This window comes from Aquarana catesbeiana, linkage group LG13 (genome assembly GCF_042186555.1).
Source record: "Aquarana catesbeiana isolate 2022-GZ linkage group LG13, ASM4218655v1, whole genome shotgun sequence".
In the NCBI taxonomy this organism is placed as follows: Eukaryota; Metazoa; Chordata; class Amphibia; order Anura; family Ranidae; genus Aquarana; species Aquarana catesbeiana.
In genome coordinates this window covers 90,155,167-90,171,950 of record NC_133336.1, presented here as the reverse complement: position 1 = coordinate 90,171,950, position 16,784 = coordinate 90,155,167, and the positions used below count along the sequence as shown (strand labels likewise).

Below are 16,784 nucleotides of genomic sequence, written 5' to 3'. Positions count from 1 at the left end.
ACAGACCTTAAGTTTACACAGGCATTCCCTGAAATCGTGACAAAATTGCTCGACTTTCAAGTCTCCGCGGTGTGAAAGGGGCCTCACTTTTCAAAAGAAGAAGCGATTTCCACCGCTTCATAAACTGGCACCCAGAGGAGAGCGATTTCCTCGGAGAATGTCGGAGAACTGAGCGCTGGATATTTTCTGCTGCTTTATAAATGGACATCTTTGTGTCTTTGATGCACCTTAAACAGTGGCAATCTTTCCATCATTCGGGTTGACTTTGCTGAGTGTTGCATGTTGGATTGTAAATATTTGACATTCATGTGAATAGACGGTCCTATGTGTGGAAATGAGTAAAAAGACAAATGCATTGATATTACACTGGGTGTGAATGGGGACTCATATGCAGCTAGGTATGATTTATAGTAGGGGGTTCCCTGACTCCAGAGATGAGATGATTTCCCGGATGTACACTATTCCTGTAGTTCTTCTTTTATGTGGTGATCCATTGATCAGATTATTGATCAGCATACATCGGGGGGGGACACGTCCAAACATCCACCCATCTCTATACCAGCAAATCAATCGATGTGATTCTATGGGGATCACCCCTCTATGCATTTCACAAATCAGAGGAGCGGACACGGAGCCCTTTATAGAGTCTTATAGATTGGAGGTGACTGTAGACAAGGATCGCAGCTAGTAACCTCCCAGCCGCCCATCTGCCCCGCCCACCCTTGGTTACCTCCACTGTACACGGACGGTCGGGGGGCGGGTTCATCCAGAAGGGGCGGGGTGACAGCTGTGGGCGGAGTGGGACAAAGTTGGTTGCCAGGTGATAAAGTTTGGGACGGGGTCTCGGATGTTGCTAGGAAACCGCAAACTCTCCCGGGAAGACGAGGGGCACCGGAACCGAAAGAGCAGACAGTCCGTCCTCTCAGGTGACCGGCACACACCGCCTATAGAGAACACACTGCTATGCTCCTATACAGCATCCCTATTAATACCCATACCAGGGGGGTGACATGGGGCAGGCAGTGGGGGGGGACTGGGAGTACAGGTGCAGTATTGGGGGGGGGGGGGGGGGACTGGGAGTACAGGTGCAGTATTGGGGGGGGGGGGGTGCAGGGATGAGGTAAGAGAGGTATTAAGTGGGGGGTAGTGAAGGTGTATTATTGGGAAGGGGTGCATGGTGCAGGGATGAGGTAAGAGAGGGAGGTGGGGGTAGTGAAGGTTCATTATTGTGGGGGGGGGGCATGGTGCAGGGGTGAGGTAAGAGAGGGGTTAGGAGCAGGGGCGTAACTACCACCATAGCGAACCATGCGGGCGCTATGGGGCCCGCAGCCGAGTGGGGCCAGTGAGGATAAGCGCACCGCCGGCACAGTCTCCCAGCCAGGGGAAGAGAGAGGAGAGGAAGAGGCGAGCTGTCTGTATCAGCAGAGAGCTGAATTGCCCGATGTAATAGCTTTCATTAGAACTTCCAGTGTTTCCGAGGCTCACGTCACATAGCTCCACCTCTTGGCCCGGTGCCTTTGATAGACAGAACGCTGATCCAATGCGGGACATGTGACGTCATCAAAGGCGTCGGGCCAAGAGGTGGGGCTATGTGACGATGAGCCCCAGGAAGACGGGAAATTCAAATGAAAGCTATTACAGCGGGCAATCCCGCTCTCTGCTCATCCGGGTGGCTTGCCTCTTCCTCTGCATAGGTGAGGCTGTATGGGGCACAGGCAGACCAGGCTGTATGGGGCACAGGTCACGCTGTATGGGGCACAGGTCAGGCTGTGTTGGGCACAGGTCATGCTGTATGGGGCACAGGTCACGCTGTATGGGGCACAGGTCACGCTGTATGGGGCACAGGTCACGCTGTATGGGGCACAGGTCACGCTGTATGGGGCACAGGTCATGCTGTATGGGGCACAGGTCATGCTGTATGGGGCACAGGTCACGCTGTATGGGGCACAGGTCACGCTGTATGGGGCACAGGTCATGCTGTATGGGGCACAGGTCACGCTGCATTGGGCACAGGTCACGTTGCATGGGGCACAGGTCATGCTGCATTGGGCACAGGTCACGTTGTATGGGTCACAGGTCACGCTGTATGGGTCACAGGTCACGCTGTATGGGTCACAGGTCACGCTGTATTGGGCACAGGTACCGCTGTATGGGGCACAGGTCACGCTGCATGGGGCTCAGGTCACGCTGCATGGGGCACAGGTCACGCTGCATGGGGCACAGGTCACGCTGCATGGGGCACAGGTCACGCTGTATTGGGCACAGGTCACGCTGCATTGACACTAGGGCAGCTGTGGGGGGGGGGGCTGTTTGCAGGGGGGCCCCATACAACATTTTGCTATGGGGCCCTGCTATTTCTAGTTACGCCCCTGGTTAGGAGGTTAGGTGGGGGTAGTGAAGGTGCATTATTGTGGGGCGGGGGGCATGCATGGTGCAGGGATGAGGTAAGAGAGGGAGGTGGGGGTAGTGAAGGTGCATTATTGGGGGGGGGTAGAAGAGTGAGAGCATGTGAACACTTGACAAAACGCACAAAAATCTGCATGAAAAATGTTCTGCAAATGTATGTCCCTTTTTCATTGCCCCAAATGCAGAGAACAGACACACGTCTTGCAGAACATTACACACACATTGAAAAGAATGCTTGGCGCTCCATGCTCAGAAAGGTGCGGGTGCTTCTTTGATGCACATAGGGCTGTGAATTGGCTGCCCCATGCACAATGCACAAAAATCTGTGAAAAAGCTCAAAATCACACATTCCCCCTACACAAAGTGTGAATAGGGCCTTAAAGAGTTTTAGGAACTAGCATTAGATCTACTCAATATTTTTACATAAAACAACTTTCTTCAGCCCACAGGAAAAAAAAAAACTGCCCAAAGTCCAGGGGCACAAATCAAACTTTCAGCTCACTGCCACAGGTTGGAACGCACACATTCCCATGTGGTGTATTTTGATAGCCGATTTATTTGAACAGGGTGCAAAACACCGAACTGCCGAAAAAGTATCGCTAAAACACACCGCACCGAACAACAACATACTGCAGTATCTTGCCACTTGGTGCCTGCAAATGCACTGGATTTGCTTTCTGCATTTGGGGTGCCATTTACAATATATTGGCATCCCCATGCAGATGGCAAGGGCGGCACATTCACCTGCTGTGTGGGAAATGCACATGGAGCGTGTCTTTCTCACACAGCGTTTTTGTGCCCTTAAACGTTGTCCTTTAACCACCTGCGGACCGGGTTTAGGGCACATGCATGTGTGCCCCCGCAGACACCAACTTTGATTGTACACAGCGGGAGTTTGTCAGCAGATCCCGGCCAGTGATTCATGGCCGGGACCTACTGTACAATCACAGCTCAGAGCTCTGTGTTGACAATCAAAACAGGACTCTGTAAAGAGGGAACAATCTCTCTGTTTCTTATCCCTGCATTGCAGGGATAAGAAACAAAGAGATATTTAGTAAAAAGCAGCAAGCATTACACAAATTAGCACTTGTTAGGCACATATTTAACCCCTTGATCATCTGAGATGTTAACACCTTCCCAGCCAGTGCCATTAGTACAGTGACAGTGTATAGTTTTATCACTGATCACCGTATTAGTGTCACTGGTGATGTCAGTGGCAGTTAGTCAGTTCCCACCTAGTGTCAGTTAGTGTCAGATTTCCCGCCGCACTAGCGCAAGTCGCTGATCACCACCATTAGTAGTATAAAAAAAAAAAATACAGCACATATCCCATAGTTTGTAGATGCTGTAACTTTCACAAACCAATTAATATACACTTATTGGGATTTTGTTTACCAAAGACATGTAGCAGAATACATTTTGGCCAAAATGTATTAATAACATTTTTTTAATATATTTTTTATTGGATATGTTTTAGAGCAGAAAGTGAAAACATGTCTATATTTTAGTTTATATCACAAAAAAATAAAAACCAGTAGTGATCAAATACCACCAAAAGAAAGCTCTATCTGTGTAAAAAAATTATATAAATGTCATTTGGGTACAGCGTTGCATGAACCCGCAACTGCCAGGTAAAGTAGCATAGTGCTAAATGGCCAAAAAATGGTCTGGTCATGTAGGGGGTAAAACCTTCCAGAGCTGAGGTGGTTAACAGGGTTGTATTTATAATTATAGACTAAGGATACACATCTGGAATTCTTTAGCCTATTGTCCTATACTCTTTGTATGTTGAAACTCGTTGGTATCGCCTCCTTGACAGTTGTTTTGGGCTGTTCCATTAGCCTGCTTACATGCTGTCCTTACTATCATGTGTTTGATTTGATTTTACTGTTCTTCTCCCCTTTTGTAGTATTTTCTAATAAATTTGTACTTTTTGATCTTATCTCTGTTTATGGTCCGTTAAAGTCCCACCCTTTGAGGAACCCCTTCTTCATTCCATGTATCAGGGATGTGGACCCTAATCAGTCTATCCAGCTAGTTGTCAAAAATCTTTCTATTAACAGGCTTCTGTCCTTACCTGCCTCAGGGGTTCAAAAGCCAGGACACCGTCGTTTAGGAGGGTCTCAGTCACAGCAGTCCACCACAGTGTGACCACCCTCACTCACACCCACCAGCTGATTCCTCTTCCTTTTCCAGCCTCCCTTGCAGCTGGGTTAACCCTTGGCAACCAAAGCTGTCTTACTTGTCCCACTTAAAGGCACCACAACCACCCGCCTCGTGGGTGTAGGAAAGGATCCAAGATGGCGACCAGCACCAGCTCATTGCAGACAGGGAAGGGGCAGCAGCAACCACAGCCACACAAGAACAAAGGGAAGTCCTTTGGTCAAGGATCACACAGTGCGGACTCCCCCACAGCCATCCAGTCCTCAGGTGACCCGGCAGATCCTCTCTGTGCATCATCCAGCCCTGCCAGATCCCCTTCACAGGCCTCTATCTCCAGGCCATGCTTCACATACCTCATCTGCTCTGGAAAGAGACATGGCAGACAAATTTCTCAGCCAGACTAGTGGCCATGATGCAAATCCTGATAGTCCCGAGGGATCCCCAGCTCCTTACCTGCACAGCTACCATACACTCCAGATACTATCCTCCTTGCCCTCTTAGTGCACATATTGAAAAGGGAGTTGGGGAAGGCCACTACTAAATTGGCCTCCGACCTGAAGCAAGATTTCCAAGATTTGGGATGCCACTTAGACAGCATTGAATCCAAAGTTGATGACACTGTCCATAGAGTGGCGCAAAACTCTACTGTGATTACTGAACTCCATGATTGTCTAGAGGAAGCTTATGCTAAAATTGATGATCTTGAAAATCATGCCAGGTGGTATATTTCTGTATTCGTGGTTTGTCAGAAATGGTTAAAGATATCACCTCTATCACTTCTTCCCTGATGCAATCAGCTGTCCCAGATATTGATGAAATCTGCATGGCAATTGATCGCATTCACAGGGCCTTAGTTCCTCTGAAACTAGATGGGCCTCCCCGGGACGTGGTTGTGAAACCTCATTTCTTAAGGGTCAACAAAGCAGTCATGCGGTATGCCAGGGAACATCCGGATCTGGAAGTTGAAGGTTATAAAATTCAGATCTTTGCAGACATTTCCCAAGCTACCTTTAAAAAAAAGAGAGCGTTTAAACCTTTGCTTTCCCATCTGATTCGATGTGACATTTGCTATCGATGGAACTATCCTTTCCGTTTACAATTTACATATAACGACAGATCATACTTCCTTTCTACATTCGCTAAAGGTGAAAAGATCCTGCTGAAGTTGAGTTTTATCTCTCATAATCCCTCGTCTTAGAGCCAATCAAGATCCAGCGGTCCTCCTCCTCCGCTTTCACCTCTTTGGTCTTCCCCATTGTCAACAAAATCTGCAACTCCACGCCGAGTTACCTGAGAACTTCATGATTGACGCCAGTTGATTTTTTTGTTTTATGGCATTGGTTTCTCAATGGTCCTCTTGAGGGACATTAGCCGCTGACTATGTTTTGTTAATGCTTTTGGACTATATATTAGACAAATCTCACTTGTCTCAACTTCAGTCCCCTCCAGTTAATACTGTTGGACTATATATTAGACAAATCTCACTTGCCTCAACTTCAGTCCCCTCCTAAACAAAGCCAAAAATTTGCTCAATACTTTGTTATTTATCCTTTGTTGGCAATGACAGAGTTCAAACATTTTCTGTAAGTCTTCACAAGGTTGTCACACACTGTTGCTGGTATGTTGGCCCATTCCACCATGCAGATCTCCTCTGGAGCAGTGATGTTTTGGGGCTGTCGCTGGGCAAAACGGACTTTCAACTCCCTCCAAAGGTTTTCTATGGTGATGAGATCTGGAGACTGGCTAGGCCACTCCAGGACCTTGAAATGCTTCTTACGAAGCCACTCCTTCATTTCCCGGGCAGTGTGTTTGGGATCATTGCCATGCTGAAAGACTCAGCCACTTTTCATCCTCAATGCCCTTGCAGATGGGAGGAGGTTTGCACTCAAAATCTCACGATACATGGCCCCATTCATTCTTTCATGTACACGGATCAGTCGTCCTGTTCCCTTTGCAGAGAAACAGCCCCAAAGCATGATGTTGCCACCCCCATGCTTCACAGTAGGTATGGTGTTCTTTGGTTGCAACTCAGCATTCTCTCTCCTCCAAACACGACGAGTTGTGTTTCTACCAAACAGTTCTACTTTGGTTTCATCTGAGCATATGACATTCTCCCAATCCTCTTCTGGATCATCCAAATGCTCTCTAGCAAACCTCAGACAGGCCCGGACATGTACTGGTTTAAGCAGGGGGACACGTCTGGCACTGCAGGATCTGAATCCCTGGCGGCGTAGTGTGTTACTGATGGTGGCCTTTGTTACGTTGGTCCCAGCTCTCTGCAGGTCATTCACTAGGTCCCCCCGTGTGGTTCTGGGATTTTTGCTCACAATTCTTGTGATCATTTTGACCCCATGGGGTGAGATCTTGCGTGGAGCCTCAGATCGAGGGAGATTTTCATTGGTCTTGTATGTCTTCCATTTTCTAATTATTGCTCCCACAGTTGATTTTTTCACACCAAGCTGCTTGCCTATTGCAGATTCAGTCTTCCCAGCCTGGTGCAGGTCTACAATTTTGTTTCTGGTGTCCTTCAACAGCTCTTTGGTCTTCACCATAGTGGAGTTTGGAGTGTGACTGCTTGAGGTTGTGGACAGGTGTCTTTTATACTGATAACAAGTTCAAACAGGTGCCATTAATACAGGTAATGAGTGGAGGACAGAGGAGCCTCTTAAAGAAGAAGATACAGGTCTGTGAGAGCTAGAAATCTTGCTTGTTTGTAGGTGACCAAATACTTATTTTCCACCATAATTCGAAAATAAATTCTTTCAAAAATCAGACAATGTGATTGTCTGGATTTGTTTCCACATTTTGTCTCTCATAGTTGAGGTATACCTATGATAACAATTACAGGCCTCTCTCATCTTTTTAAGTGGGAGAACTGGCAAAATTGGTGGCTGACTAAATACTTTTTTGCCCCACTGTATGTCTCAAAACTGTGTGGAGGGCTTGGTCTCCCTAATTTACAAGCTTACTATCAAGCTGCTCAAATAACTCAGCTTTCCTACACGACTAGTGGTCGGGGATGGAGTACGACATCGTAAATCCCTGTCATCCCTACATACCCCGCTGGCCCCCTAGTTCTGTAACCCTGAATTCTTCCCCGGATTGACTCCACTGTCACTTCATTGGTGGCTCAACAAGGGACTTTTTAGGATAGGAGATTATCTCAATGGGGATCAGCCATATTCTTTGCAATATTTTAAGAACACATTACAGATCCCCTCTAGTGAACTGTTTAGGTACAATCAGTTTATTTCTTTTGTATGATCTAAACTTAACCTGCTAGATGGACCCCTTACACTTACAAATTTTGACCTATCTTGTCAAACGAGGGGCCTCCTACGGGGACAGATAGCTATGGTATATGCTACTCTTACTTACCCGAACACAAAGCTCCCTTACATGATTCAATGGGAATGGGACTTGAATACCACTTTTGAATTATCTGACTGACAAGATATTGCCTATGCTTTATCCAAAGTATTAATACAGCACTAATTGTAGCAAATTACATGACCCTTCTTCGCTGGTATTTGGTCTCAACTAGGGTTGCAAGGATGCATCCGTATGCATCCCCCAATTGCTTTAGACATTGTGGTCAGATGGGTACAATGTATCATGTTTGGTGGCAGTGTCCTGTAGTCACTAGGTTTTGGATTTGAATATATAGCCTGGTGTATTCTGTAACAGGAGTTAATATCCGTAGATCCCCAGAACCAGAGCTTTTTCAAAAGCTTCCTAATGAGGTCCCTAAAAAATTGATGAAGCTAATTTTATATACATATTTTTAGCAGCCAGAATAACTATTGCTAAATATTGGAAGCAGTCGATGGTTCCCCTTGACTATGTGAAGAATAAACTGGATCATGGTTAATGATAGACTTACCTGTATCCTTCACAATTCTACTAAGAAATTTGATGTCACATGGGATTTTTTTTTCTCCTTTTTTGTTCTCTTTTATATTTTTTGTCTGTCTGATTTATTTTATAACTACAAGATGCTGTGATAGAACTTGTAGTTCTATGTTGATGATACTCATAGGAATGTGCACATGGGTTTCCCCCTTTTTACTGGTCTTTTCTCTTCCCCTTCCCATTCCACCCCCTTCCTCTGTTCCTTACGCTATATCGTTTCCCTTTAACATAGCCATTCCCAGTACTACAGATCAAAGTAGCTTGATCGGACTTTATACAGTCAGTTCCTAGCGAATTGGATGTATTTTTCTTGACCTTATTACTAACGATTTGCATCCTTCTATATTATTTTGTTTTGTCAATCTCACAAAACAAATTTTCCACCAAGCACATTTTATGTTGAGATCTTTCGGTTTAACGTTCGGAGGTCTTATACTTATGGGCATTTTGATGGAAGGACATTCTTATGCTTATGCTCGATTTAGCATCTGTTTGCATTATTGATCACTGATTGTACCTTATATGACATTGTCTTATTGCTTTAATAATTAAACAATATTGAAAATTAAAGGCACCATAACCCAAACAGCAGGGAAAGATATCTGCCTTCCAGGACCCATCCCTGGCATCCTGTACAATATCTATTAAACACTATATTCTCATCCTTGTGAAATATTAGAAGGGGGAATGGTACAAATCCAGTGAGTGGAAGGTGCCAAAAAATCTGGGGTTAGAACCCATAGCAGCGTTCACCAACCTTTTTGAGGGGGGGCATGTGGGTGGTGAGCAATTTTTCATAGGCAATGGCTCCGTGGTTGATATGGTGTTAGAGTGATTGAAGCGCATTATTTCTATTATTACATTGTAATATATAATGAAGTGGTTCAATTCACCGTAATGCAGTGGCAAGCTCCGAATGTGTCACTTGCCACATCTCCTGCCACCAGATGCAGCTTGTCACTTGCCACTGTCGCCTGACACCAGATGTGGATTTTCACTTGCCATCATCGCCTGGCACCAGATGTGGATTGTCACTTGTCACTGTCGCCTGCCACCTGATGTGGATTGTCACTTGCCACGTCACCTGCCACCATTTGCAGATTGTAACGTTACCTGCCACCAGATGTGTATTGTTACTTGACACTCTCACCTACCACCTGATGTGGATTGTCACTTGCTACTGTCGCCTGCCACCTGATGTGGATTGTCATTTGCCACATCACCTGCCACCAGATGTGGATGATCACCTGCCATTATTTGCAGATTGTCACTTGCCATGCCATCCAGTGCCACCAAATGTGCATTTTCACTGCATTCCTGGCAGGATGGCAGTACTGGTCCATTTAGTTCTGAGTAAGGAGAGTGGTGATGCGGGTTGGGCAGTGAGAGATAATGTCATCTTGCTTCTCCCCACTGCATCTCCAACATTGAAGAGGCCCACACTGTGAGGGCAGAAGAGCGGTGATGCGGGGTGGGCAGAGAGAGATGATGTCATCTCTGCTCATCTGCCCGCTCACTTCTGTCATCCGCCTGCCAGGCTCTCTCATGCAGCCCGCCCACCCACGCGGCCCAGCTGAATAGAGGCCACGGCACCGCTGGTTAGGTAGGGACCCCAGCTGGAAAGAGACTTGGGGCTATGGGCCCCAGATTCAGGGCTATAGCCTCAATAGCCACCCCCTAGTGAAGTCACTGGCCCCATGTATAGCCCTGTGTATAGCCCCATGTATAGCCCTGTGTGTATAGCAGTCTGCTGCTTCCTCAGGAGCTGTTCGTATTGTGAATTCTTTTCATTTTGTATTTGAGCACCAGCAAAAGTTCTCCTAGCACCCTTATGGCACCACCACCAGCCGCTATACTCAGTAGCAGGTGGCCAATTTCAAGCACAAAGGTGCTGCAAAACATGTTTCGCCCACCAGTGCCTGTATGATTCCAGGAGATCAGATAATAGCAAGCTGATTGTTTGCCGATTTTCTCATAGTGTGTTACTCCAGCCTGTGTGAGATGCAATGCACAGGGCTCGTGCCAGTCCGTCTTCCATCAGAATGAATATAGTCAATATCCAATTTCCAATCACATGCAATATTTTATTTTAATCTGCCATACCAGGTGCAGAATGAATCAAACAGCACCCACATGCAGACTTGAAAAGACCAGTAAAGGGAGATACAAGCATAAAGTATTTAGATCACTCATAACAATTTTCTGCTAAGATACACAATCAAAATAAATAGAACAAAACTGGACAGTACTAACAAAACAAATAAAATACTTGATACATGTATTGCATGATGCATTCCAGGGGATGATGTCAGATGAATTGATGTATTGTCCGCAGTGTCTGAATATAGAGGTCTGGTGCATGGGATGAGAGGGTGTCTGCATATCAGGTAACCTAGCACTGCCCACTTTAGGACATTACTTGCATATTTCTACTGATACCAACGTAATTTAATTTAGGACCTTAATTAATATCGTAATTATTTCCCTTCTACACCAAATTGAGGTACATTATTGTTCTACGGACACCAATGTAATGTATACTGTATGTACAGACGTCCATTATATTCCTGCTGACACCAATTTAAAATATATGTAAATACATGCATTCTATTCCCACTGACACAAAGTTTGGAGACCCCTGGCCTAGATGATGCTGGAGGTTCTCCAGCCAGGGAATGAGGTGGGCTTTATCTGACCTGCTGCAGCTTATAATGCACACTGTGAGAAGCTCAGAGTGTGCAGTAAAATCAGAGTAAACAATTTCATTATAGAAGAGGAGCCTGCACACCTGCACAAGGTAAGGCTTGAGTTCACCTTTAAGAAGTATTTAAAGTATAACTAAAGGCAAAACTGTTTTTTTTTTTTTTTTTTAGTTTTGGTTAGAGTGGAGAGGGATTAGAATGTTTGTCAGGTTTTATTGCTGTCTATGTCCCCATAAAGGAGATCAAAAGTTGAAGAATGCCCCAGGGATTTTACGGGCTAGGGATGTATAATCAAGTAGGAAAGTGTAAGGAGTAAATACAAAAATTACTAAATTGTATTAATAAGCAGTTATACATATGGTAAAAGTTTAAATTAAAACCAAATAGTAATAGATGTACAGTGTACATCTAGATACTGAATCAGAATGTTGGTTATAGAGTGATGGACCCAACATTCACATATAACTTCAGGAATCCTGACATATTTCAGAAAAATAATTCCTTCTTCAAGGGCTCATTTAGTGTGGACTGTACTGTAACCAGACCATCAAAAGCAGTGTACATTACACATCCAGTCCGTCAGATAAAAAGGTCTGCGTCTCAGGTTTCAACTCTCGCATGAGTCTGGGAATACGGAACGTGTCCCCAGAAAAGTAATAGAGGGGACATTTTCCAATGGGAACACTAGTTCTGGTGACCTGGGGATCCCCAAGGGATTCCCTTAAATTGCAGGGCTTTCCTCTCACTTTATGTTTTGGCTATGGGACAGGAAATGAAGGGAAATCTCCCCAATGGGAGACAGAAAGCAAAAATAAACTGACAGAGGGTTATGACCTCCCCTTACTCTATCCAAAATGAAAAAAAGGGTTTTATCTATACAGTAGTTCTACTTTAAACAAGCATGACAGTCAGGCAATCCAAGTATAGTTTGTACAGCCCCTTCTAGGGGTTTGCCCAGCTTGTTACCATTACAAACGTGTTATCTGAAGAAAGTGACATCATATACTGACAATGCCACACAATAAATGTCTTTATTGATGATTCAACAGAGACAGAAGCTCCTATAAAGAACATAATCAGTGTGTACTGTCAGTTTCCTCAGATGACAGTCAGGTAACTAGGATTTTCTTAAAGGAAAGGTCAGCAGTGTCCGTCTCCATATTTCACATTTTCAGGTCAGGCTTTCTATATGCATGTATGATTCTATTTTCTGATCATCCACATAGTTAACATACAGGCCAGCAGAACGTTTCTCTGTACTAGTAGGCTCATTTTAAGATATTTTGTAGTAAATATGTGTGAATTTACAGATATGCTGTGCTTCTTAGGTAAATCAGTCTTTACAAACGCCCATCCAAGTGAGCAATAAGGCCGTTAAAATTATTCACAAATAGTGAAATAAGATTGACCTACTAAATTGAGAAATCTGTGACTGGAATTAATGCAGAATGAATAGGATTATCCCAACAGGGCAGGTTTCTATGAGATGATCAGCAGTAACTGCGAGGAAAATTAGATTTAACAGTGCATTAAATTGCGTATTTAGGAAGCATCTACCAGTAGATTATTTCCAAATACCGAGTCATGCTTCTGAAAATGAAAAGCAAGGCTGGTAGAAGAAAGCTAATGCTTTTGTTAATTTATTATACAGGAAGAGATAGAAGAGATGTCAGACCGAAGAGGGCATTTGCATTTGAGACTCAATTATGCAGAGGAGTTGAGAATCAAGAAAGAGCTGGAAAGATTGCTTAAGCCTCCTCAGAGGACTGTCAGGCAGGACACGGTGGATTTCAGGAGTAGCTCGCCCCTGTCTCTAACGCCCGATCCTACTTTATCCCAATTTAAACAGCTTTATTCTACCTCACGCCCAAGATCTAAGGTCACAGGCAGACTGGCTCAACCCACTTGCCAATCTCCATCAGCCCCTGATCTGCCTCAAGACTCTATGGTTGACAGTACTGAGAAAAAACATCAGAAAGTTGGTGGATCAATAAAAAGTTCAGTGCCTTGCTCAAGAGAAGCCACACAAGAGTTACAAGAAGAAAAATATTTGCAAAGTGATCAGTCATCATTTATCCATAAACATTATGAGAAGACCAACCATAGAGTAGAGAGACCTGCAATTGCATCAATGGTTGGAACCACCAAGCCTATATCAATTTTCCAACGACCAAAACCACCTGCAAAGCTCAGGTCTACCATGCCTCAGATTTCCTCCAAACCACGCACTTCTGTGAAGCCCACAGCGGTCCAGAAGAAGGTGATACAAAAACAGAAGGTAACACAAGCTCCCTTCAGCGAGATGAGGAAGGCCGTTGTTGATGAGAGGTCCAGCAAAAGCAGTGAAGACAGTAATTCTTCTTCAAGCTCTGACTCCGAGTACAGTGATGACTCGGAGAAAAGAGCAAGAAGTACAAAGAAGAAAAAGAAAAAAGTTTCAAAGAAAATGAAAACGGCCACACCAGACCAGGAAAATGTTGATGGTGGCATTTTGACTCCTAGTGTGCTGTTGCCAGAGCAACTCTATGAAGCAACTGTATGTGAAAACCATGAACCTGATGAAACCACTCAGAAAATTGCAGAGAGCATACATACTGCATACTTAATGCCACCGATAAAGACCATGGCTAGGTCGGTGGATGAAATAATTGCATCGTTGTATTCTCCACAGACACATACAGAATCAGATATGATGATTAAACAGTTGATGGAGAGTGTTTTGGGCCTTAACTATAGCATCACATTTGGGGTAAGTTCATCCATATCCAAAAACATGGGACTGTATTTAGTAAGAATGTACAAACCACAATAATGTGTCATGGCCCATCAAAACAAACAAAAAAACAACTAAGCCTAATTGGCTTAGTCATTGAGGTTGATTTACTAAAACTGGAGAGTGCAAAATCTGCTGCAGCTGTGCATAGAAACCAATCAGCTTCCAGGTTTTTTTTTGTTAAAGCTACCTCATTATGTGGTCTCCCTAAAAGTGGTAAATCAGATGTGTAGAAAATTGAAAGAAAGCTCTCAGAGGTACCTTGCAGAGTGCCCTGGGAGCCTCCAAACCCATCATTCTCCATTATGCATATTTCATACTTGATCTTAGGTCAAAACTAAGATGGGCAGCCAATGACTAGAAACAGAGGAGCAGGAGGTGGGAGAGAGTCTGGTCATAGCATGATCACATTGTTGATCAAGTTTGCATGATAGAAAGTCATGGGTTTGTGGAATACTAAGAAGTTCCATGCTAAGATGACACTTACAGAGTTTCCAGGGATTCCTGAAACTTTTGGTTATCCTGAAGCTTTTGACTAGCTGCTATGGTTGACTTTTGGCCCTCCCCGTCTCGGCTCCTGTTCTTCACTGTTGTCCATCAACCCAACTTAGTTATAGGCCAATAGTCATGGGAGGATGATGAAGTCATGGTGTTTGCATAGCAGTGTTTAATGGGTTTTGAAACTCTTATGACATTAATATATGAGAGTGCATGCAGGCACCTCTAGTTTGTGTCCAGTGTCTGCTGCCGGTTTAGCATTTTTAAAGTGGCCGTATGATCACTTTAAAGCAAAAGTCCAGGCAAATATTAAACACTATGTTTTATCTAAGTATATAATTAAACAAAAATCATTGTGCACATACTTGCAGAATCAAATCTATTTTTATGTTAAGTCCGGTTGACACTGGTGCGAAATACGCTCCGACTTGTATAAATCAGTGGTTCTCAATGAGAGCCGTCTTAACTAGTCCGACACAAGTCGGTCCGACTAACCACTTGCCAACCGCCGCACACACCAATGTACGTCCTTACTTTGGGGGCGGATATCATTGTTATGGCAGCAGCTAGCTGCCATAACCCCGGTATCTCTGTGTTTGGCCGGCAGTCGGGTACAAAATAAAAGTGGTCTCTGTGGCAGATTTTCCGCAAGATCACTTTTATCGGTGGCGAGAGAGGGCCCCCCCCTTCCGCCACGATCCGGTGCCCTCCGCCGCTTACTGGAGCCGTCAGCAGCGGCGGAGGCGATCGCGTCTGTCCCCTGGGCTGACATGGAGACGAGTGAGGGGAAGATGGCCCCCACCCATCTCCATGACACTGCAGGGCGGAAGCGACGTCAAAACGTCACTTCCGCCCATAGCTCTTAAAGGGCCAATTTATTTATTTTAATTTTTTTAAATGACAATTTTTTTTAAATTTAATTGCATTTTAGTGTAAATATGAGATCTGAGGTCTTTTTGACCCCAGATCTCATATTTAAGAGGTCCGTCATTGCTTTTTTTCTATTACAAGGGATGTTTACATTCCTTGTAATAGAAATAAAAGTGACCCTTTTTTTTTTTTTTAAACGGTGTAAAAGGTAAAATAAATAAGAAAAAAAGCAGAAGCGAACGCATATGTGAGTAGCGCCTGCATATGAAAACAGTGTTCAAACCACACATGTGTGGTATCGTCACGATCGCTAGATTGAGAGCAGTAATTCTAGCCCTAGACCTCCTCTGTAACGTAAAACATGCAACCGGTAGAATTTTTTAAAATGTTAGCTAAGGAGATTTTTAAGGGGAAAAGTTTGTCGCCATTCCACGGCGCAATTTTGAAGCGTGACATGTTGGGTATCAATTTACTCAGCGTAACATTATCTTTCACAATATAAAAAAATTGGGCTAACTTTACTGTTGTCTTTTTTGTTTTAATTCAAAAATTAGATTTTTTTAAAAAAAAGTGCGCTTGTAAGACCGCTGCGCAAATACGGTGTGACAGAAAGTATTGCAACGACTGCCATTTTGTTCTCCAGGATGTTAGAAAAAAATGTATAATGTTTGGGGGTTCTAAGTAATTTTCTAGCAAAAAAACCTGTTTTTAACTTGTAAACACCACATCTAAAAAAGAGGCCCAGTCTTAAAGTGGTTAAAGGTTCCTACACTACTTTGGTCCGACTATGGTCCGTTTTCAGCCCATTCGTTATCATTAAACTCGGATCAAAGCCGGATCATCATCTTAACTGATCCGACTTGTGGCATGCGACTTTTGCTCTGAGGATTTTAAAGGGAAACCCCACGCCCAAAATAATTAAAGAAAAAAGGCATGGGGTCCCCCCCAGGACCATACCAGGCCTGGTATAAACCTGGAGAGGGAACCCCACACTAAAATAAAAAAAAACAGCATGGCCCCCCAAGACCATACCAGACCCTTCGGTTTGGTATGGATTTTGAGGGAAACCCCCCCCCCCACAAAAAAGGCAAAATCTATACCAGACCCTTATCTGAGCATGCAGCCCGGCTGCTCAGGAAAGTGGGGGTATGAGCGAGCGCCCCCCCCCCTTCTGGACCATGCCAGACCACATGCCCTCAATATGGGGAAGTGGGATCTTTGGGGAAGGAAGGGCACTGCGCCCCCCACCCCAAAGCACCTTGCCCCAACGCTGATGGGAACAAGGGCCTCCTCCCGTCAACCCTGGGCAGTGGGGGTTTGCAGGCCACGGGCTTCTCAGGATTTGGAAGCCCCCTTTAACAAGGAGGCCCCCAGATCCCGTCCCTCCTCTCCTATGTGAATGAGTATGGGGTACATTGTACCCCTACTTATTCACCCAAAAAAGGTTTTGACAAAACACA

At 44.6% G+C, this 16,784-nt stretch overlaps 1 protein-coding gene across 1 annotated transcript in view; it reads left to right on the top strand.

Moving 5' to 3' along the window:
• Positions 1 to 788: 788 nt before the first annotated feature.
• TTC6 (tetratricopeptide repeat domain 6) overlaps positions 789 to 16,784 on the top strand; it is a 305,088-nt gene continuing 289,092 nt past the window's right edge. Inside the window, exons 1-2 of the mRNA XM_073610036.1 lie at positions 789 to 926; positions 12,835 to 13,932. Of these exons, the coding sequence (XP_073466137.1) occupies positions 12,850 to 13,932 (1,083 nt within the window). The 5' untranslated portion in view covers positions 789 to 926; positions 12,835 to 12,849. The remainder of the gene's footprint in view (positions 927 to 12,834; positions 13,933 to 16,784) is intronic.